At 49.6% G+C, this 21164-nt stretch overlaps 9 protein-coding genes across 9 annotated transcripts; 6 read left to right on the forward strand and 3 right to left on the reverse strand.

Moving 5' to 3' along the window:
- Positions 1-216: 216 nt before the first annotated feature.
- Asppvi_009961 (uncharacterized protein) lies at positions 217-2578 on the reverse strand (the record flags this gene model as incomplete). The annotated part of the gene is made up of 5 exons (XM_043305807.1): positions 217-375; positions 441-781; positions 852-1306; positions 1400-2412; positions 2468-2578. The coding sequence occupies 5 exons, from the start codon at positions 2576-2578 to the stop codon at positions 217-219; spliced, it is 2079 nt and encodes a 692-aa protein (XP_043161742.1).
- A 666-nt stretch (positions 2579-3244) lies between these two features.
- On the reverse strand, positions 3245-4349 carry Asppvi_009962 (uncharacterized protein; the record flags this gene model as incomplete). The annotated part of the gene is made up of 2 exons (XM_043305808.1): positions 3245-4151; positions 4204-4349. The coding sequence occupies 2 exons, from the start codon at positions 4347-4349 to the stop codon at positions 3245-3247; spliced, it is 1053 nt and encodes a 350-aa protein (XP_043161743.1).
- Positions 4350-6233: 1884 nt separating this feature from the next.
- Positions 6234-7167, reverse strand: Asppvi_009963 (fumarylacetoacetate hydrolase family protein; the record flags this gene model as incomplete). Its single annotated transcript, XM_043305809.1, is given in 4 exon segments — positions 6234-6493; positions 6507-6816; positions 6874-6951; positions 7012-7167. 4 exon segments carry the CDS (start codon positions 7165-7167, stop codon positions 6234-6236), a joined length of 804 nt encoding a protein of 267 aa, XP_043161744.1.
- A 342-nt stretch (positions 7168-7509) lies between these two features.
- Positions 7510-7909, forward strand: Asppvi_009964 (uncharacterized protein; the record flags this gene model as incomplete). Its single annotated transcript, XM_043305810.1, has 2 exons — positions 7510-7708; positions 7758-7909. 2 exons carry the CDS (start codon positions 7510-7512, stop codon positions 7907-7909), a joined length of 351 nt encoding a protein of 116 aa, XP_043161745.1.
- Positions 7910-8078: 169 nt separating this feature from the next.
- Positions 8079-8764, forward strand: Asppvi_009965 (uncharacterized protein; the record flags this gene model as incomplete). Its single annotated transcript, XM_043305811.1, has 2 exons — positions 8079-8204; positions 8282-8764. 2 exons carry the CDS (start codon positions 8079-8081, stop codon positions 8762-8764), a joined length of 609 nt encoding a protein of 202 aa, XP_043161746.1.
- A 588-nt stretch (positions 8765-9352) lies between these two features.
- On the forward strand, positions 9353-11575 carry Asppvi_009966 (uncharacterized protein; the record flags this gene model as incomplete). The annotated part of the gene is made up of 5 exons (XM_043305812.1): positions 9353-9581; positions 9637-9716; positions 9785-10071; positions 10143-10460; positions 10531-11575. The coding sequence occupies 5 exons, from the start codon at positions 9353-9355 to the stop codon at positions 11573-11575; spliced, it is 1959 nt and encodes a 652-aa protein (XP_043161747.1).
- A 1609-nt stretch (positions 11576-13184) lies between these two features.
- On the forward strand, positions 13185-14729 carry Asppvi_009967 (uncharacterized protein; the record flags this gene model as incomplete). The annotated part of the gene is made up of 3 exons (XM_043305813.1): positions 13185-13204; positions 13284-14202; positions 14286-14729. 3 exons carry the CDS (start codon positions 13185-13187, stop codon positions 14727-14729), a joined length of 1383 nt encoding a protein of 460 aa, XP_043161748.1.
- Positions 14730-15901: 1172 nt separating this feature from the next.
- Positions 15902-18072, forward strand: Asppvi_009968 (fungal specific transcription factor domain-containing protein; the record flags this gene model as incomplete). The annotated part of the gene is made up of 5 exons (XM_043305814.1): positions 15902-16055; positions 16114-16326; positions 16388-16698; positions 16756-17417; positions 17484-18072. 5 exons carry the CDS (start codon positions 15902-15904, stop codon positions 18070-18072), a joined length of 1929 nt encoding a protein of 642 aa, XP_043161749.1.
- A 1508-nt stretch (positions 18073-19580) lies between these two features.
- Positions 19581-21106, forward strand: Asppvi_009969 (FAD-dependent oxidoreductase; the record flags this gene model as incomplete). The annotated part of the gene is made up of 4 exons (XM_043305815.1): positions 19581-19719; positions 19778-20346; positions 20404-20741; positions 20794-21106. The coding sequence occupies 4 exons, from the start codon at positions 19581-19583 to the stop codon at positions 21104-21106; spliced, it is 1359 nt and encodes a 452-aa protein (XP_043161750.1).
- Positions 21107-21164: the final 58 nt, after the last annotated feature.

Genomic DNA, 21164 nt, shown 5'->3' on the forward strand with positions numbered 1-21164 from the left:
TTTCTATATCTAGTACTGCGGACAGTTAACAATGACTGGAAGCGGCTACTATATGATATTCTATTTACTGTTCTCCTAATCGGAACATGGTTTACGTACTTCTTCAGCGCCATGTACGAAAGAAGATACTTGTATTGGTAAGTCGATATCCTTCTCTCCGTGTTATCAGAGTTTGACTATATAGATATTGTAATATAGCACTGCTCTTTGGACCATTCAAAGTTTGCTGTCCCTCGTAGCCATCTTCTCAACGTCAAAGAACTGGTAGTAATACTTAAGACATTCAGGATTTGAAAGTGTACTGGATGGTTGGACGTGTATTCCAGATATAATCTGTTTCACAGGCAGCTCGACCTTCTTGAAGTTGACAGTCACCTGGTTCATGAAGCATCAGCTCAGATCCTAACAAGGCAATTACAATGATAGATGGGAGCACTCACTGGGATTTCAGGAGTAGGAAAAATATAAGATGGAACATGACGTGCGCTCAGACGTTTCCGAATAGCGGCTCTCACTCTGTTCACGAGATCCGCAGTAAACGTGACTCCCTGCTTCAGCTTGAGGAACAATACTACCCTTTCGTCGTTATCAGAGGGCCTCCGTTGGCCCACACAGAGCGAGTCTTCCACCTCATGGACAAAGTCGCTTTCAATAACTTGGTAGATCTCCGAGGAGCCAAATCGTACGCCGGACGGATTGAGTACGCCATCCGCGCGGCCATGGAAGAACAGCTGTTTCGTGGTGGGATGGATGGAGACAAAGTCGCCATGTGTCCAGACGCCTGATGGACACCCGGTTTCAGTTAGCCTACATATATCCGACATTTGGGCTTCTTCTGGACTCGATCATACCGTCAAATTCAGCAAAGTAAGCTTTGTGGTAACGCTTGTCACCGTCTTGGCCCCAGAAGCCAACTGGCATGTTGGGGAAGGCAGCAGTAGCCACCAGTTCCCCCGGCGTACCATCGGCAACGGGCACACCCTTGCCCCCGTCCCTGCCGATGGACGGATCATACACTTCAACTGGAATGCCAAGGGCTAATCCAGGGCAACCGCCCACATGAACTGGCACCAGAGAATTCCCGGTGGCAAAGGAGCCCGCAATGTCCGTGCCGCCGGACAGATTGTTCAGACGAACATGTGACGGGAAGCCGTAATCGTAGAACCATTCGAAAAGGGCGTCAGGCAGGACCATTCCCGTGCTGGACACCACCTGCAGGAAGCGTAGGTCTGCCAATTCTCGGGGGCTGATCTTGCGTCGCTGCAGTTCGTACAGGTATCGTGGGGAGATGCCGAGATGCGTGACCCTTTCATGAAACTATCAGCTTGGCCTGGATCTTGCTTCGAGCGATGTGGAGCTTGATTCGTGGGAGGGGATTCAGAAGTATGTCGGGGCTTACCTCTCCTTTGCAGCCAATTCGATCAACATTGCAATATGCGGCACGAATGGATTCCCGTCATACAGGATAATACGGGCTCCAAATACAAGACCCTGGACCTGGGCCAGGTACATAATCCAACCTGTGGTTGTATACTGCAGGATCACGCTGTCTGGGCCCATCTCTTGATGAAGGCTACCTTCTTTGTGAGCGTTTAATAGGACACCGCCAACCGAGTGGACGATGCATTTCGGTTGCCCGGTCGTCCCAGACGAATACACCACGAGGAATGGGTCGCGGAATCGCACCCGTTCAAACTCCAGGCGCTCATGAGGCGCTGCAGCAAGGAAGTCGTCCAGCGTGCAAGCTCTGAGGACACCGCTGAGATCGGCAGGGCGGAAAGGGAACCGGGGCAGTGCGACAACTCCTTTGAACTCAGCGACTGCGTCCAGGCCGTTAACAACTTCCACAATCTTTAATCGCAAATCAATCTTCTTCCCACTGTACACCGCGAAGTCATCCATGAACAGCCAAACAGGCTTAATCTGCAGCAGCCGGTCAAGGACCCCTTTGGTCCCCATATCTGTGGCCATCGAAGAGAAAATAGCTCCCAGAGCTGTAGTCGCCAGGAAGACAAGCAACGTGTCGAGGCTGTTGCTCGCACAGACTGCGATCCGGTCTCCACGCTTCACGCCATGAGCCTTCAGTGCCTGGACCAGGCGTCCGGTTCGTTGGCGTATATCCTTCCAGGTCACATAGGTCGCACCATCGGCGCCACCCTCGCGCACCTCGACGACAGCAACCTTGTCGTCTTCTTTCCCGCGGAGACGGTCCCGTTCGTCAGTGGAGAAGAGTATGTTCTCTGCGAAATTCAACCGCACACCATTGAACCAGGTGGGGATGGCGTCGATCCGGGCTGTTTCATCCACGACTTCCTCGTACGAACCCTCGTGTATGATCTGGAAATATTTCCAGCAGAAGTCCCAGAACGAAGCCCGGTGCTGGATGGAGTAGTTGTGGAGCTCATGGAAGGTCTGTGAATTCGTCAATGAATTTGTTGCAAATGGGACTTGATGCACTGTGACTTACAGGGAAGGCTTTTCCAGTGTGACTCTCCAGAGAGGCTCGGAAACGACCAATGTTTGTTGAAGCCGGGGAAGGATGTTCCCACAGCTTCCGAGGAATTGGTGCAGTTGCCATTGTTGCGGGGTGGCAATTGATCGGGGTCAAAATGGCAGGCAAGTGTATACTAAGAATAAGCGAGGATCTAATGATTTGGAAGGAGATGGGCCTCCTGAGAAGACTTATACCCTTCCGTAGAATCCGTTCTCCTCGGCTCGTTACTGTATTGCTCCGAGGATATGAATGTGGGACCTATCTCGACTGTGCCGGTATTCCTAGCTTTAAAAAAGAATATACGGAACGTCTACGCTTGGTAAGATTACTGACTCCTAATTACAATACTTCAACATTAGACTAACTTGCAATCTGGACGATATGATTATGACGGTGCTTTACGGACATTCGCATCGTATATGTTGCGGGGATATCCCCACATCGGTTTCCCGCGGAGTTGAGACGTAGTACCGACGACGGAGCGCCAGTCTTTGTCAACGGCCTTCATGATCGCTTGCAACCTTGCAATCAGACAAATCTACGAACCACTTCCGGCTGGCCGGGTTTTCTTTTCCGGATATTTTTTGCACCGGTTTGAAATGCTAACCAGCTACGACGCGTATATCACTCAAAAAGACATACTAGTATGTAACGAAATATATATGTTGTAGGAATAAGCATTTTACAGCGAGACGCGGAAAATGGAGGAGGATTCACATCTTATTGAGTCAATGTATAAGGCTACTAAATCTAAAACACATTATCCTGCTCCTCTATAAGCGCGAGCAACGTTGAAGCAAGACTCAAAGACAGCTTCCAATGGCGTATACTCTGTAGCAGACCGACAATCCTGAAGACCTGATTCGCGGCGTTTCGCTGAACTCTTGAGTTCCTCAATTCTGTCGCATTAATTTCGTCGACGTTCATCCCAACTAGATCTAGTTCAGGGAAGTTGCGTTCGATGGTTAGTCTATTGCTGATGTCCCCAAAATGTCCAAAACAGAACCAGATGATCCCGCAATGGTAAAGACAGGTGGGAATGTGTAGTGGACACTCGGACCCAATAGGCATTGACTCGAAGTAATTTCTGACGCAGACAGCGTGTACTAGAGATCTGGTCGCCTCTAGGGAATTTGCCCACGTGCGAGCGTATCCAATGGCTTCTTGAGCTGCCTCAGGCCCGTCTCGACCGCAGGCTCGCTCAAGAACGTCAAGGTTTGAGTATAAGAGAATGAAAGTCGAGTGCCAGAGAACCCGTAGTGGATAAGCCGAGATTTGACCACGAGCAGCAGTAGATAGATGCGTCTCGTACCAGGATATAAGCATTTCCTGGCACTTCTCGGTCAGATGAGGGACGGTCGAGAAAGGCTCTTCGCGTTCACAGGCCATAGCACTAATGGACTCAAGCATGGCGCAGAGTTCGAAGTCACTCTTCCCGGCAGGCCTTCGCTCCTGCACCTCAGTTGGCAATGAGGTCCTGCTTCCAGATTTTTGACTCTGTTGATGAACAATCTCCTTCCAAGCATTTGCATTACTGGCTGCAAACGCGTCATCTGAGGAGATGGCCGGAAGACGCGGAGTGGCAGGACGTAGATATGGTTCATGATGATGAATCTTTGCTAACTCAGCATCAAGGATGAAGATTCCGAGCGCAGTACTGTAGGATATCAGCGAAGTTATACCGAGCGAGAAGAAGTGGCAGGTGATACCGTTTCCTCTCTTCTGCGAAGATCCAATGCTCCCATGCTGATTGCAATTCGCCGGTCGTCAGATTCGGAAGATTTTGGGGTAACGCTGCTGGTGTTGCATGGTTAAGTAGTCGAACTCTGCGAGCCCACTTGACCACAGTCAGCATTTCCAGGTGCCTGTGGGCGAGTAAAAGCTGGTTCACCAAAACTTACTGCAATTATACTTCCATGAAACGCCTCAATTCCCACCAGGTCTTTAGGCCTCTAGGCAAGGAAAGCAGGAATCATATGTTAGTTCCCAAACATAGTACATAGTTCAGATGGTAGAGCCAGAAGATAGTGTCACAGGCAAAGGACATACTCCCATAAGAAGACCAAATGTCTGGCCCAACAAGGCTGACTGAATGGCCACGACACTTGAATCTGAACGTTGAGCGATCATAATGTCCCACTGCGTCGTACAACTCTCAGTTAACATTTTCACTCAAGATTGATAGAGTTTGCGGCATAGATCATCTAACGCACCGAAGATAAAACCGCTTTTTGAAGTCTTTCAAACATACTGATCCCGTGTTCGATTGCTCGCCGAGAGCCGAGGAAGAGACTACCCACAGAGCAAATGGACAGCAGAAGAACGGCATTCTGCCTAGACGGAAGAAAGGACGGCTCATGGACGATAGGAAAAGTGGGATGGAAATGGGAGAAATAAGCTTGCAGACAGAGATGCTACGCAAGCGCCATAATATAGTCAGCCCTTACATTCTGTCCATCCCTCTTTGCGGCTGGGTCGAAGGCGGCGTGCTAGTTCACACAGCATGAAGGGAAAATGGCTTACCAGAAAAGTGGTCGAGGGGAGAATTCCCGTTTGCACGCGCTGCTGAAGACGATTAGCGAGCTCGTGGCGATAAGACTCATCAATTTGATTGCGGTCATTCGTTGGGTCTGGGGATATAATGCCCGATGTGGTCTGTCCACAGTGGGTGTGCCATTTCTCCCTGATTGCATTCCCAGTCGGCGCCAATCCCGCGTCTGTTGCCTGTGGGCCAACGCCGAATGATTCAGTAGGAAGCGGGTGGTCGTCCGGCATCAGGTCAACAGGTAACAATTCTCCAGTAGTAGCTTGCAATAAGGATGAGTTCACGGCGTCCAAGTCAAAGTTGGCACCCATCAGCCAAGAAATCCACCCCGGTTCTAGCTCGACGCTGTGTATATCCGTCGAATTCAGGCCTCCGTTTACATGGAAGTCAGCAGCTGCATTCGGAGACAATGAGATGGGAAATTCAGCGCCGGAGAGGTATTGGTGTCACTTTCTACAGGCACAGTTGCCGTATCCACGCGTTCTGTAAGGGCATTAGAAGGCCTCCTTATATTTGCAGACGTTGGCGATATTGGAATTGGCTGGGATGTTGCCGCAGTCAGGTCCTCGAAACCAGAAGCCCTTCCTTCCGGTGAACTCGCCACTTCGCCCAATTCATCTCTAAGGCAATGGGATCGCGTATGGCGAAGTAATGTGTCTCTAAACGTAGAGGAACGTCATAATTAATGAAGCTTCATTTATTTAATCAAGTGTCAAGAGTGCTACACTGACTGTCTGGTATAGACCCTCCCGCAATCCACGCAACGGAAGGGCTTTTCCTTGGTGTGGGACCTATAATGCCTCGCCAAATGTTCCGCCTTGGAGAACTCTTTGGAGCAAATCGGACACACGCGTTCTTGCTTGGACGTCTTGGGTCGCCGACGGCCGACTGGTCGGAAGTGAGCACTGGATTGCATTATCACCATGCACTTATGTGAATAGAAGCCAACTGTAGATGTTTGAATGATTATTGATGATGCTAGTGATGGTCGAAGGTGATGCGTACAGGTCGCGGAAAGGAGCGGACTACAGATGCGGCAACTTCCGACCCCCGATCGCATAATGCACGTGCTATTGATTTTGCTCGTTTATGTACATTGCTTTCGGGATAATGTTCTCTTCCCTCCGCGGAGAATCTAACAACCAGAAACAACTCTTTTTGTCAAGTGGTAGCACAACGGCTGTCCGTAGAATACTAAGGGTAGCGGATCTCGTTTTTGACTGATGCCACGCCTTCTATCTCCACCTCCACCACGTCTCCAGCCTTCAGAAACTCCTTGGTAAAGAATCCGACGCCAGCTGGAGTACCAGTCATGATCACTGTTCCCTTGCGAAGTGTCATACCCCGTGAAAGGTGGCTGACAATCTGCCGAACACTCCAGATCATATCGCTTGTACTGGTCTGCTGCTTGACCACCCCATTGACCCGGGTCACCAGACGGAGATCCTGGGGATCTGGGTATTTCACTGGCCGCAACGATGGTATGTCCAATCGGACCAAACTGATCAAAGGATTTGGAATAGCCAAATTGCATTCCGGATGCTTCAGGGAGCTGGAAATTCCGTGCGGACAGATCATTTCCGGCCGTATAGCCCAGGACATAGTCTAATGCGTCCGCTTCCGAAATGTTCTTTGCGTCTCGTCCCACAACTACGGTCAGCTCTCCCTCATAGTCCAGCATTTCACGCGCGTCGGGGTGAATGTCAATGGTGTCAAAGGGGCCAGCTAGTGCATCAGCTGGCTTGACGAAGATGGGAGGGTATTTTGGGACATTCAGCTGATATTTTCTGTCAACAAGTCATGTACGACTGCTCAAAGTTTCCCGAGTACTTACCTTGGCTTCATTTACGTGGCTCTGGTAATTCAGGCCAACAAGTATGATGAGCGGAGTCCGTTCTATAGGGCATAGAAGCTGTCGGAGCGTTACATGTCAGAACATGAGACTCAGAATTGCCAATGGATGCGAACCCACCTTCTCAACTTGGACGATATCATCAGTAGACTGTAACTTAGTGAATGGATCACCAGTCAATCTTCTAACATTGTATGTGCCGCCATTGACGCTGAGTAGATCGCCGAAGGAGACACGGTCACCAATGGCGAACCGAACCAATCGCTTGAAGGCCATTCTGAATTGTAAGGTGAGTGTATGGCAGTATAGTCAATATTTAACAAAATGCAAGTGAGTACTGGACTTTATGTTCTCTGAGAAAGCACCCTGGTGTCCTACGCGGCATTGAATTTATATCCTAAATCGAGATACAAGCCCACAAGATAGGTCCCACCACGCCCGTCATATTGAAGATGCGGGGCCTTTTCCTGGCTGCCTACTAAGAGTACGGAATATAAACAGTTCCAAGTCGTATCTACTGTTCAGTTCATATTGTTTTAAGGTAAAATTAGTTCACATCACCCTTTCGCTTTCTCAGTTTTCTCGCACTGACAACCTGGCACTATCCTCATCCTCACCATGGCAATCACGGAATCATCGATCAAGGCCAACCACGGGGCCTCTGTTCCCGATACGAGTGCGTCTCAGGAGCAAATGTCTCAAGCTACATGGCTCCAGTCCAGGGGAATCAAGGTCGCAGACCGCGTTCGGTTGGCCAGGCTCTCTCATATGCGTTATCAGCATCCAGACCTGGACGCGTTAGCGGATTTTATGCTGGGTTTGTCACAGGGATCTCGTCTTATGTCGAATGCAAACTAAATTTCTAGATTTTGGAATGGTGATAGCAAAAAGAACCGAGAATGAAATCTGGTTCCGAGGCTATGGAATCGACCAGTATGTCTACTATGCAACGAAAGGACCAAAGAAGTTCTTGGGAGGAGTATTCGCATTCGACTCGGAAGAGGAGTTTGAGAAGTAAAACAATTCTCTGCCAGGATCCCGGAAGATAAGGCTAATATTATGTGATTCCTTCCCTCATAGAGCTACCAAAATATCCGGAGCATTTCCAGTCCAAGACTTATCCGGAGCCCCAGGAGGAGGTCGGATGGTGACCATCGCCGATCCGGACGGCTTTCTCGTTTAATGTCATGTTTGGCCAAGAAGAAAGACGAGAAGATACATCTGCAGTCCCTACAGAGAAGCTGAAACTCAACTACCCGAACGAGAAGCAGAGGATCCGACAGTTTAATCGCTTCAATCCTGGCCCCGCTGCTGTACACAAAATCAGTCGACCTCCGTTCTCTGTTTGAAACGCTCTTCTCTCCGTACTGACGATTCTTGCTACTGTTAGTTGGGCCACTTTGGCTATTCCACGAAACGCTTCGAGGAGCTCCTATCGTTTTATACCTCCCATTTCAACATAGTTCCAACCGACCTGCTTTACATGGAACACGACGGTCACAGAATGTATATGACGACATTTATGCACCTGGACTTGGGCAAAGAGCATACAGACCACCACTCTTTCTTTATCGGCGGCAGTCAAACCGGCTCCCATGTACACCATTGCTCCTTCGAGGTCTATGATTATGATACCCAGCACTTGGGACATCAATGGCTGGCTAGGAAGGGCTATCAATCTGTCTGGGGGGTGGGCAGACATATTCTGGGATCCCAGATTTTTGACTACTGGTGGGGTCCAGCGGGAAACATGGTCGAGCACTACGCCGATGGTGATCGCGTGAATGAGGATACCCCCATTGGAATTTTGCCTGCAGGCCATGAGTCCTTGGCTATTTGGGGGCCGGAGGTTCCGCTGGCATTCCTGCAGTAGTATGCCTGTGTGGAATCCTCTGGTAATTTTGTTTTTGTAGTCATCAAGTAATAAGTTGCGGAGATATCTTATCCGATTTGTTTATTAGGTATATAGTCGTGCGTGTGACTTAAAATCCCAACTTCATGGAACTCTCCCCAAGCTCTACCATATACACTGGAGCGGTACACAATGTAGTTAGCTATACGAGAAGTCGAATTGGATGAGTTTATCAAAACTTGCAGGACGACGATATTGACGACGTATTCCACTGCTACCATACCATTATTATGAAGATCTAATACTATATCTAAAGGCCTATGCCATAATTGGTGCATCTTAGGTCCAGCTTTTCTGAAGGCACATTTTACGGGGACTATGCGGGGATTATGCGGTGAGACGGCCCGGTATGGCAACAATGTCCCGCCATCGTAGACTGTCCCGACTCCCGTATTGAACAACTGCTGCACCCAACATAATTGGTCCCACATCTTGGTACACAAAGAAATTGAGGTGGGACTACAGCATACAAAGGCCAACATATTCATAAACAGCGGAAAGAGAGCGATCTTTAGGCTTCAATCGAGGGCTTTTCTTCACGCAGCCAATATGTCATCTGAGCAGGCATGGGAGACCACAGATGTCCTCATCTGTGGCTGCGGGCCAACAGGAGCTATGCTCTCCGGCTACCTTGACAGTATGGCGGTCCGGAATATCGTCCTGGAGAGAGAGGCCGAGATCACGACGGACCCCAGGGGAATCGTTCTTGACGACGATGGCATACGGTACTTGCAGGGTCTAGGTCTCTATGAGCATGTCTATACGGCCATTGGCTCTTGTGAGCAGTGCATTCTACTATCGTTACATTGGCAGCATTCACTAACGATTGATAGGTATTGAGAAGGTATTATTCTTGCCCGGTGAGCAGCAAAGCTTGCATACGAAGCCAAGCTTCTGCTTTAAGACTGCTTCGGTAAGCCTCACCGTGTCCCTTCAGACTCGTGGTATGATTTTCCATACTCTAACCAGCCAATAATCCAGTCCGAAGGATATACGGGACACGTTGGCGTCATAAGCCACAAACAACCTGTGCTTGAAAAACACCTCCGTTCCGTAATCGAAGAGTCTCAGTACTCGCAATTGAGGAGTAGATGCACGTTGGAGTCAATTCAGGAAGACAAGGAGTGGGTGTATGCAACCTACGCGGATTCCGAAGGAACTAATCGACAAATCCGTGCTCGTTTTCTGGTCGGTGCGGACGGCAAGACGGGCTACGTGCGCAAGCAATATTTAGAACCACGGGGAATCACAATGGACTGGGCCGAACAGTAAGTGTTCCTACTCTCATACCCTGCATAGGGAGAACTTAGAGAAACAGTTCGGACTAACGTGCGTACAGATGTCGTTACGAAGAAACCTGGGTTGCATTGAACTGGGAAATCCGCCTGCCAACAGTAGAAACGCACCCAGACTTCCCGCTATGGAGGATGGGGTATTCCTCTGAAGAGGTGTACGACTCGTTCTTCCCAAAGAACTTCCGGTTCCTATGCAACCCACGTCGGCCGGCAGTCTGCGGCCGATTTGGCCAGAAGAAGGACCGCCTTTGGAGGTTTGAATTCGTGGTTCAACCCGGCGAAGATCCGCAAGAGATGTCTGAGCCCAACAAGATTCGCGAGATCGTATTCCCTTATCTTCGTCATCCTGGGACCCGCTATGGGTAAGTCCATGGTCAATATAGCAAATGGTTGAGCCAGCGAGCGTACTCATCTAACAACGGCGTTCTGCAGGTTAGACGCAGACGTCGAGTTTCCAACCGATTGCATCAAAGTACTGAGATCTCGCCCATTTCGCTTTGCAGCAAGGAAGTGCAACAAATGGGCTCTGGGACGAGTCATCCTGTGCGGCGATGCAGCTCACGTCTTCCCCCTTGTAAGTTCGCCTTTGTCACCTATGTGTGCTCCAGTGCTGACTCGGGATTCTGTAGTCGGCGGCCAAGGAATTGCTTCCGGATTTCGGGATGCCATCGCTCTTGCCTGGCGCCTTGCCATTCTGACTCGGTCACGCTCGACTCAGTTGGACTACGAGCAGGTTCTCGAGGGTTGGTACTCTGAACGCAGCCAGCAATTCCAGAAGTCCCTCAACACAACCTTGCGAAACGGACAGTTGGTCAATAGCACCAACCCAGTGCAGAACTTCATCCGGGACTGGGCGGTCTGGGTCATGCAACTAATACCTCCCGTGAAGCATCAACTAGAACTCGGACCCCGAAGGGAAGGCCCAGTTAGGTACATCCACTCGGCGGGTATGCCGTTTCTGCCCTCTCTCAATGGTGGACTCTGCTTTCCACAAACGTATTGCTCTGAGATAGGGAGGCTCCACAGTCGGATTCAGTTTACCGACGACGTGATCTTTTCCAAAGAGAAGGCAAAGCTCTTCCAGATTGTGATCTTGCTAGATAAACCCGAACAGGCGGTAGCGGCAACCCAAGAGCTAGACGGCATTGACGGCCTTAGCGGTGGCCACTTGTCTGCCAAAGAGGCCACCCTTCTGGTTCACGCTCTGAAGTGCCTTCCTGATGATGAGTACAGCGAATTTGCCGATCTATCCCTTTCCCTGTTTCGAATTGCCACTGCAGAAGAGTTCCAGCAGTCCGACTTGTGCGTTGGACGGCCGGAACCGCAGGGCTACAACGACCGTCAGATCTGGCAGGTTTTGCCAGGAAAGAGGTTTGTGATTGTGAGGCATGATCGTTTTGTCTATGCCGCTTGTGCTACGAGGGCTGAACTAGTTGAAGCTGCTAAAAGTCTGGTGGAGTGTCTGCCATTGGACTGACGGGTGACGATCACCTTTGTTGTCCAGCATATCACAGTGTCCCACATAGCATTTAGAGTTTCAGCAGATGATGCAAAATATTCCTAAAATTCATCCACGTTGTTCTATGCCGCCCTTGTTTCCTTTCTTCTATTTAGCCAGTGATTGAGTGCGAAACTTACCTTTTCTTGCCCGGCCCCGCCAGTAGTAGATAATGCCCGCATATTGATTAAGCACCATCTAAGAAGTACCTTAAACTTACCAGAACACTGAGTCCTAATACGGTCGCCTACAATGTCAGAAATTTGATACCTGACAGCTATTTATGATGCTTGAATATAGACGCGAGAATATTAGTATTAGCCATCTGTACGATATTCACAGAGTTACTGCGGAAAGTCGATATATAGCACTCTTCATCCCTTTCAATCGACGTCGACAGAGAATATTCAATATCCAACAGTTCAAGCGTATATGAATCTAATATCCTGGGCTAATTAAGAAATCTTGTATCTGGAATAATGACATGAGAATCTGGTTGTCAGACATCCTTGGAATCAGTGGCATTGGTTTGTTTGTTGCGGATACGGAGTATAAGAAGTTAAACCACGCACTTCCGGAGTAGGACCCCCGATCCAAAATTCGCTGCTCCGCGATAGACAACCCCAGATACGGGGTTGTTATTAGGAGACGGGGAAACAATACGGAGTTACAAGACACCGACGGTTTATCTACTGTCGCTGCTCAGTATGCTCATGAGACATAAACAGACCGCCTAGCCCTTTAGTTGCGACGCCCCGAAAATCATGATTAAGTGGCGCATTCTCGAGAACTCAAAATGTTTGAGCGTCTTTAACATCACGTTGTAGGCACATCACGTTGTGGCCGGGGTAAGTCTGGTCTAGACCACCGCAGCGCAACGGAACTCTTGCTCGTCTTCTGGTACTGTCGCGATGACGGCTGAGCCACGTTGAATGAACCATGGCTAGCAGAGCTTATCGGGTGATCCTGCGGGGCTTATCTGGGAATCATGGAGAGTCGAGATAAGCTACCAGCACTTCGGAGATCGTATGTTTATGCGTCCTCCGATGGCCGAAGCTCACGGAGCCCTTTACGGGGGTGGTGTGCTTGTCCCTTTCCCGCATCGTGGGCTCAACCATGAGACGTTGCGGATGATCGCTCGCTGATGAGTGAGCGTGACAGTATATTAAGACTCCTGCGAGATGCCTCTGGAGCGAAGCCCACGATCCCGTCTTCCTTGTGTATCTACTAAATTTGATAAGCGCTGTGCCTCAAATCTCATATGTGTATGTGTTTGATCCTGTATGCTGGCATATATCTGACGTCATTCAGGATGATCTTTTAACAGAGGTATAATGGAGACATTACTCCTCCCAGACATTCCTTGCCATTCCGGAAGGCACATTGCTGGGGCTCGAAAAGGGATTCAGCTCAGTTTTGGACTACTTGAGCCTGTGGTATTTTTGCAAGGGCACAGCACAGGTAGCAGTACTTGCAAAGACAAGGCAGCCGTCGTCCGGGGGTATCTACATATGAAAGTCACTGAACCGATCAAAATCAAGCGGATTTGCATCTACTTTCGAGGTCTCATTCAGTTAGAGCTACCAGAATGTACGCCGTTGTTCCATTGTATGGTCGAACCTCGCCAAGAGTTTTACATATGCTGACATATTTCCTCTACTGGACCAGATGAGTTTTTGGGAAATAGAGATTTGATCACTTCCGGTATCACCTATTTCGACCGCGGGCAGACAGCCAAAACAGGAAATGTCTATGGAGCGCACTTATGTCACATACTGGACCAATTTTGCGCAGATACAGAGAGAGACCAGTGCGCCAAAAAGACTGCTCAGACGTTGTGGAGGGGTCGATCTCTTCCTCCCGAGTATAACATTGGCAGCTTACAGCACCCTAGAATCTTGGGGACCGCCAGCAAGAGCACTATATTTCCTGTGGGTGACTATCTGTATAGCTTTGAATTTCTTCTGCACAACTCCCTTCCGGAGAGCATCAATACCGACCTGATATCTACCCGATACTACCTGGAAGCTATAATCGAACCGCCTGGTCCATTTTCTTCAAAGGTGGTTTCTCAGCTTGATATCCCGGTCATTCGACTGCCAGCAGAGAACTCCCTGGAGCTGATTGAGCCGATCATCTTCTCCCGCAAATGGCGTGAGCAGCTCGCCTACGATGTTTGCATTTTCGGAAAGTGTTTCCCTCTTGGCTCGCAGATACCAATCAGGGTAAAATTGACTCCGTTAGCCAACGTACGATGTCACTGGATCAGAGTATACGTGTCTCAGCACGTACAGCATCGGACAAAGGGAAAAACGAGTCGCTTTTTGCAGCTACCCACGAAAAAGGTGCTTCTGTTCGAAAAGCAGGCTGGGCTCGCAAGTCACAGCTCGTACCCAGGCAGCACCCTGCGAATCATGACAGACGAGGGCAGACCAAGAACCCCCGGCATCCAAACCACGAATCTGCTAGGGGAAGAATCGGAAACCTCTGACATCAAATTAGAGGTACAGCTGCCTCGGTGCCCGGAAATGAAGATCAAAGAAAAAACACAACGGCTTAACTTCAGTATCAAGGGCGGTAGCCCTGAGGTAAATCATTGGATCCAGGTAAGAAACGTCCAGACGTCCTCTTGTGATGCGATGGCAAGCACAGTTTATATTCTTGACCCTATATGCTGACTCACAAGCAGATTGTTCTGTGTCTTTCGCCAGCAGACCAAGACGGTATGGGCTCAAGCAAGGCTCGGCCAGTGGAGTTGACAATCGAAGCACCTTTTACTATTCTGTCCTGCAGGGCTACCCCGGCAAATATCTATGTCCCACCATATCAGGTAGAAGGTGCTACCGAAGTGACGGCGTCTCAAGAAGGACAATGTGGGTGTGGCCAAAGTCCCCGGTCGATATCGCTTGCCTCGAGGCATGAAGCAGAAGAACCTAAAGCCGCAGCCAAGGAAAATTTGATGTCTGTTAAAGGAAAATTCCCGGGAGATATTACGCAGCCGGTCAGCTTCGATAGTATGTCCAGTGACATCAAGCAACCCGCTCGAGCCCATTTACCCGATTGGGGCCTTCCTTCTGATGAACTTCACCGGCGACCTTTTCCTTATAGGAGCAGGCAATGGTATGGCGGATAGCTTTCCCTCATATCGCCGGCTTGCCAATGCTGATGATCACGTCAAATGCACGACCTTCCTTATCTGAGTGCTCCGTGTTTTTCTATTCTTTGGGGGCAATTTTTCTTTTGATTTGCTATGCTGCTTGTTCTTATGAAATTCTTGCTTGGATAGAGAGCGAATATACCCTTGTTAGATCATACATTCTCTGCCACTTCTGTCCCTCGAATCTGCATTTTTCTATCTCGTAAGGTTCATTCAAGGCTCTGTGAAATTTCAGTACTTGCTAAAATATTATTATTAGGTGGTCCGTGACGTGGCTGAATTAGAGTCTAGCCACCATTATCTCAGAAATCTAGCAACTGTTTCTCTAGGCATTTTGAGACCGACACCATGTGAAAGGATATTCACGAGGATACCATCACACCACCTCTAGCAATGTGGGTGACCTATCAAACAGATGTGGGAGCCCGTTAACATGGGCCGTAAGCCGCGATCTTTCCGTGGTCTCCAGTCGTGATGAACCATGGATGTCGTCTGGTGGAAGTGTGTGGAGACTTGAACCGTGCTGGATCTCTTACCTGGGCGCAAATGGCAAACTTGTTCGCCAGTCACAGAAAGAGGATCGCAACCTTAACCAAACTGGCTGAAGTCTAAAATACCACATCTTTGAACAAGTTCACGAAGGGGCGCGTTTGGGCTCAGCCAGGGGAGTCCAGGTGATATGCGGACTTGGATGACATCACGAGTCTTAATCCCTCATTACTATCTTACTTGGAGATCAATCTTGAAGAACTTGGAGTTTGCGAACGCTGATGATGATGCTGAATTGATCATGTATCTGATTGTGGAAACCTTTGCGATCCGATGCAGTCAGCCATGAATCCGCAAACTGCGCTGCGCGCATCCTGCGAACCGTGCAGGAAGGCAAAGGTATGCAGAAAGCTGTGTCCCTTTCGGACTTTTTAGTCGTCGTACTGACTGTGTTATTCTACCTTAGGTGCGATGTAAGCGAGAAGGTGACAGTTGTTCGCGGTGCAAGCAGCGAGAGCAGAAATGCGAGTTTTCGCCCTCCTCTCGGAAGCGAATCGTCAAGGGACCACCCAAACCGCATCGGTGAGCGCACGAAACTGCTGTTCGTCGAATTATTGGACTGATACCCAGGTCGTCCACGTAGCGATACTATCGATGAGATGAAAAACCGGCTTGAGAGAATGGAGTCGCTGTTACTCACAAGAAAGCCCTCATCAGTGGATCATAGCCGCGCCAGCTCCTCGTTAGGCGAAGTCAAGGAGGACGATGCATCATACTGCTTGATGGATCGGATCGGCTTCTCCAGTTTTATTGGTAAGACTAGACTCCATCTCGTCTCCACGACTGGGAGCAAAATTCACAGTGTCGTTAGGTTCTGCGTCCGGATTAGCTCTCTTATCACCGCGTGGTCTACAGTGGGTTTCCAGCATCACACACTCGACCGATTTGTTGGACTTTTTTTTCACCAGAGCGCGGACATACATGCTGGGCTGGTCGGAGGAGATGATGAGCACATGGCAACATCTGAGGCCAGACGATCAGACGCCCCTCCCACCAAAGGGTTCCGCCATCCTCGCGGTTAACTGTCAGATCTTCCCTGTCGGCCCTTGCTTGTGCGACCCATCATTAAGCTGACACATGTGCAGACTTCTTTGCCTACGTAAACTCCACTTTACCCTTATTTGACCAAAGGAGGTTTATGGAACGTTTCAACTCGCAGTACTCAGACGATCCTCCAACGGGGGTAGCCTGGTATGCCTCACTTAATGCCGTACTTGGTATTGGCGCACTCGTCTTGGAAGATGAGATAGGCGTGTCATCGACAGTGCTACATCCCAGGCAGAATACCGAAGGCGGGGGCCATGTATTGAGCTGTCTGCGGAATTGCTATTCTGTCTTCACCCAGCTCTCATATAGCTGCAGAGAAGTTATGGGAGTCCAAGCTTTGATTGGAATGGTCTGTGCGCTCCATAGAAGGCATTAAAGACTACAGCTGATGGTAATCGTGCTATAGGCTATGATCCTCGAGATTCTGTTGGACGCAGAGGCAGGTTACATGGCCATTGGATCGGCAGGACGACTTGCACTTGGATTGGGCTTGAATCGGGATTGCGATTCAGAGTCCTCCCCAGGTGAAGTTGAGGAACGACGGAACGTCTTCTGGGTTTTGTATGTCCTAGACCGAGGTCTGAGCTTTCGGCTCGGACGTCCGCCAACAATCCGTGACGAAGACATCCAAATTAGCGAGCCAGCAGACGGCAAATTCGCACACTTGGTGAGGCTGATGAGAATTGAGAGCGAGATCTATACCAGGCTGTATTCCGTCCGCGCTCGGGAGCCAGATCGGCGCTCAGAAAGGCTTGCAGCCGAAGATGAGCTGTATCAGAAGCTGCTTGCCTGGCAATATTCCTTGCCTTACGGAGAGCTGCGGCCCGGTCAGGTCCTCCATTGCCCGAATCCAGAGCAGCTTCCGTCCACTATTACCCTGCACGTTGAGTTCTACCATTGCCAGTTAATGCTCTGGCGCTTGGAAATCGGCGCTGAAACATCTTCCTCCCCAGAAGACCCTCGTTGGTCTTCCAAGCGCACGGCATGTCTGGCCGCCGCGAGGGATACAGTCAAGCTACTTGACAGCTTACGGGAGGGTGGTGAATTGTTTCGGAATAACCTGGCGCGGTATGTTCTCCTTTACCCCTACGGCGTTTCCGTTGGCAGGGGCTAACAGTGCTGGCCTCGAAAAAGGCGCCTATCATACTACCCCCTTTGTGCCTTTGTGAGACTCTTCATCAATGTCCTCCTGAATCCGCACGATCCTAGCGCCTTCGCAGATCTAGACTCGCTTCGAATCGTGCTAAACACAATGTCGGGACCTCTGCTGACAAGCAGCTCGCCCTTCGCTTTGTTTTTGTTTGAAATATTTCAGAAACTGACGAGAACTGCCGAGGACTTCCTTGTCCGCACTTTATCGGGTGAAGCGAACGAAACAGGCCATGAAGTGCCGTCTACCATAGACTCCTCATTTGGCATCCCTAGAGACGATCACACATTAGGCGGCTGGTGTCCGCAGCTACCTCCACCCTTTTCGGACTATGCGGTGCTCTCCTATGAGGATTCTGTTCCAATCCGAGAAAAGGAACCACTGGCAAAGATGGACCAGATTCTTTCACACTCTGGCATAGGCGCATCGGATACCCTGTTCCCTGGGTATGAGCGCTTTTCGAGCGAGGTACAGGGTGTTGATTCGGGTCTTTCGTCCCCATCACTCCATCGTGGCTGGCAAAATCCTACCACGGTGCCAGATAGCTCCAGCAGTTTCGGTCCTCCATCGTGAATTCAAACAGAAACAGCTAATCTTCCTATGGCTCAATAATGGATGAAGAATGACCTTTCCATTCCTTGTTTATGGACATTGTCCAGCCTTCAGAGGTCGATGCCGGCAATTGTAAAAGGAGGCGTCCTCGGCAACTATTAATTAGCCTAGATAGTAAATAAGGAAACATGAAACCTCCGTTGAGGCGCATTCAAATTATCTGGACAAAGTAATGCCTTGACTATTACTCCGGCGCAGACGTTCTATAGATGGGGCGTACGGTGGTGCCTGTGTGCGGTCTCCCCACGTGGCGGACTCTGTACACTGTTGTCATTAACGAATCTATATATCTCTAACTGTCGGAAGGTAAAGAGGAAGATTTCGTTTGCGATTTGGCCATCTATGTAGGCTTTCGCAGTCGACTCTCTTCTAGCCATGCAAGCAGGTCTGGCTAGAGTATACGGAACAGTTTTGGAGGCTTTTTGCGTACTCTTGTAATAGACATGCCATCTTGAGCAGTGACCTACCTAGTGAGACCTACCAATACAGTAGAACATGTTCTAGAATCTGGGGTGCCCTGGCTATTGTTAACTACACGTGGGCCTGTAGCCCACGAGGCTACGGCTTATTCAGCGGAAGAGCCAGACAAATATGCATGTTCTTTTCTCGCAGTTACCCCGAAGGACCCTGGGTATTATTAGCTGCATAAAACGCATAGCGGCTTATTCAGCGGAGGAGGCGGACTAGAAACATGCGTGTTCCGGGCTGCAGTTGCATAGGGTCACCATCGAAACTAGCTGGTTGTGGGTCAAACGGGTAAGTTCCACATCGGGAAAACTCCAGGGTGCTTGCTGGCAAGAATACATGGAGATATGACAAAGTGATTCATAAGCAATGGTCATGATGTGATGGGTTAACATTTTCATAAAAGCCATGAATGTTATGCTGGAAGTCCTCTGATGGACCATTCTATTACGATATAGGACCGCCTCTATGGAATGAACCAGTATTCCAGTAGCACTCTGCAAGATGGGATGTATAAGCTTATTTGGTCAACGTGGGTTTGAAAGCATAAAGTCTATATATATTAATTGCATTTGAGCGTGTGGATTTCTTCTGCAGTCGGGAAGATATCTCAGCACCCCAAGGATGCCAACAGATCAGAGCTTGCATTACAATTCCGTCTAGCAGCTATTACTCTGCAGATCTACCATGTGCGTTCCAGAACTAGCCGCATAGTCGAGGTGATTATGCACTTGACTCGAATTGATCCACTTAGGAATCAGCTTGGAACACTAGTGGGGTGATGTACTAGACCGCAAGATGAAATAGAAGAAGCTGTTTCTCTTCTCATCCGCTGCCCTCCGAAGTAAGTGAAGCTGAAGTAATGGGATCAACGCATTCTCACTCCGTCGGGGTATAAAAGGGCGGCGAACGTCTTTCCAGGTCATTCGTACCATCAACCCAATCCAAGAATCCTCGAATCCTGGAAGAAATCAATCATGGGAAGTCTGCCTGAATCTACTATCATGGACCGCTATCCCCCCAGCGGGCTCTCTATTCTTATAGTGGGCGGTGGAATCGGTGGTCTGACTTTTGCGATTGAGGCATATCGCAAGGGTCATGAGATCCGGGTGCTTGAGAAACGGCCCAACTTTGAGGGCTACGGTAAGTTAGCATCCCATGCATACACTATACTTCCTTATCTAACGGCTCTTCTTGACAGGGGATCTACTCCTGATAGAATGCAATGCTCTTCATACCGTCAAGAAGTGGCCTGGTTTCTTCGAGAGACTGGAGGCAATATCTTACAAAACCCAGCGAAACGTGAAAAAGTACGACGGAACTTGGATTGGGAGCTGGCCTATTGGTGATGGGGTGAATCGATCTGCGGCACTTAATCGCTCCGAGCTTCATGGCCTGCTTTGGGACTATGTGCAGGAACTGGGTATCAAAGTGGACTTCGACAAAGAGGTGGATGAATACTTCGAAACCGACACACATGGAGGCGTGGCTTTGGCCGATGGACAGAGGCTCACGGCGGATATCGTCGTTGCGGCTGATGGTGTTGGATCAAAGTCATGGCCATTGGTGCTGGGGCAAAAGGACAAGCCCACCAGCTCTGGCTTTGCCTGCTATAGGGCAACTTTCCCGGCAGGTCCAGCCCTGGAGAACCCGATCATTGCGAAGGAGTTCGAGGGCCATGTGGATCGCGCTTCGGTGCACATAGGCCCTGGGGCACATATGGTAGTCGGAAAAACAGAAAGGCAGATCTGCTATATATTGACGCATAGGGTATGTTTGATAATCTGTTGTCTGGAAAGGACCGACTGATCGATTTCGACCCTGCAGGACGACCACAATGCCGAGGAGAATTGGGACAAGACTGTGTCTACGGATACTGCTCTGCAGTACATCGCCGGTTGGGAACCCTTCTTAACGGAGCTTGTCAAGGCAACACCCGGTCACCGTTGCACCGACTGGAAGTTGTTGTGGCGTAACCCGCAACCCAGATGGGCTTCACCTAATGCTCGTGTTATCCAGCTTGGCGACGCTGCGCATTCATTCTTGCCTACTTCAGGGAGTGGAGCAGCAATGGCCATGGAGGATGCATACTCTCTGGCGACTTGCCTTCAGTTAGGCGGGAAGTCCAATGCTCCCTTGGCTGTAAGGGTCCATAACCATCTAAGGCAAGTACTAATTTGGGTCCAAATTAGAAGGCAGTATACTTATGCTACGCAGGTTTGAGCGTGTCTCGTGCGCCCAGAAAATGGGCTTTCACCACCGAGAAAAGTTCCACAACACAGACTGGGACGAGGTTGCCAGGAATCCGGATATTCTCAGCAAGACTACGGCAGACTGGATTATGCGTCACAACCCAGAGCAGTATGCTTATGACAACTACGACAGTTGCGCTCAGCATATCCTTGCAGGGAAGGCATTCCAGAACACCAATATCCCACCGGGCTACAAATATGAGCCATGGACTGTCCAGGAGCTTATGGACGCCTCGGACAGACACAAACCTGTCATTGACGAAGGCGATTGGTCTTGATAGTTGTTTCATTCATTCATATGAAGTACTTATATCTCAATCAAAGCTTCAATTGGCC

This window comes from Aspergillus pseudoviridinutans (assembly GCF_018340605.1).
Source record: "Aspergillus pseudoviridinutans IFM 55266 DNA, scaffold_7, whole genome shotgun sequence".
Taxonomy (NCBI): Eukaryota; Fungi; Ascomycota; class Eurotiomycetes; order Eurotiales; family Aspergillaceae; genus Aspergillus; species Aspergillus pseudoviridinutans.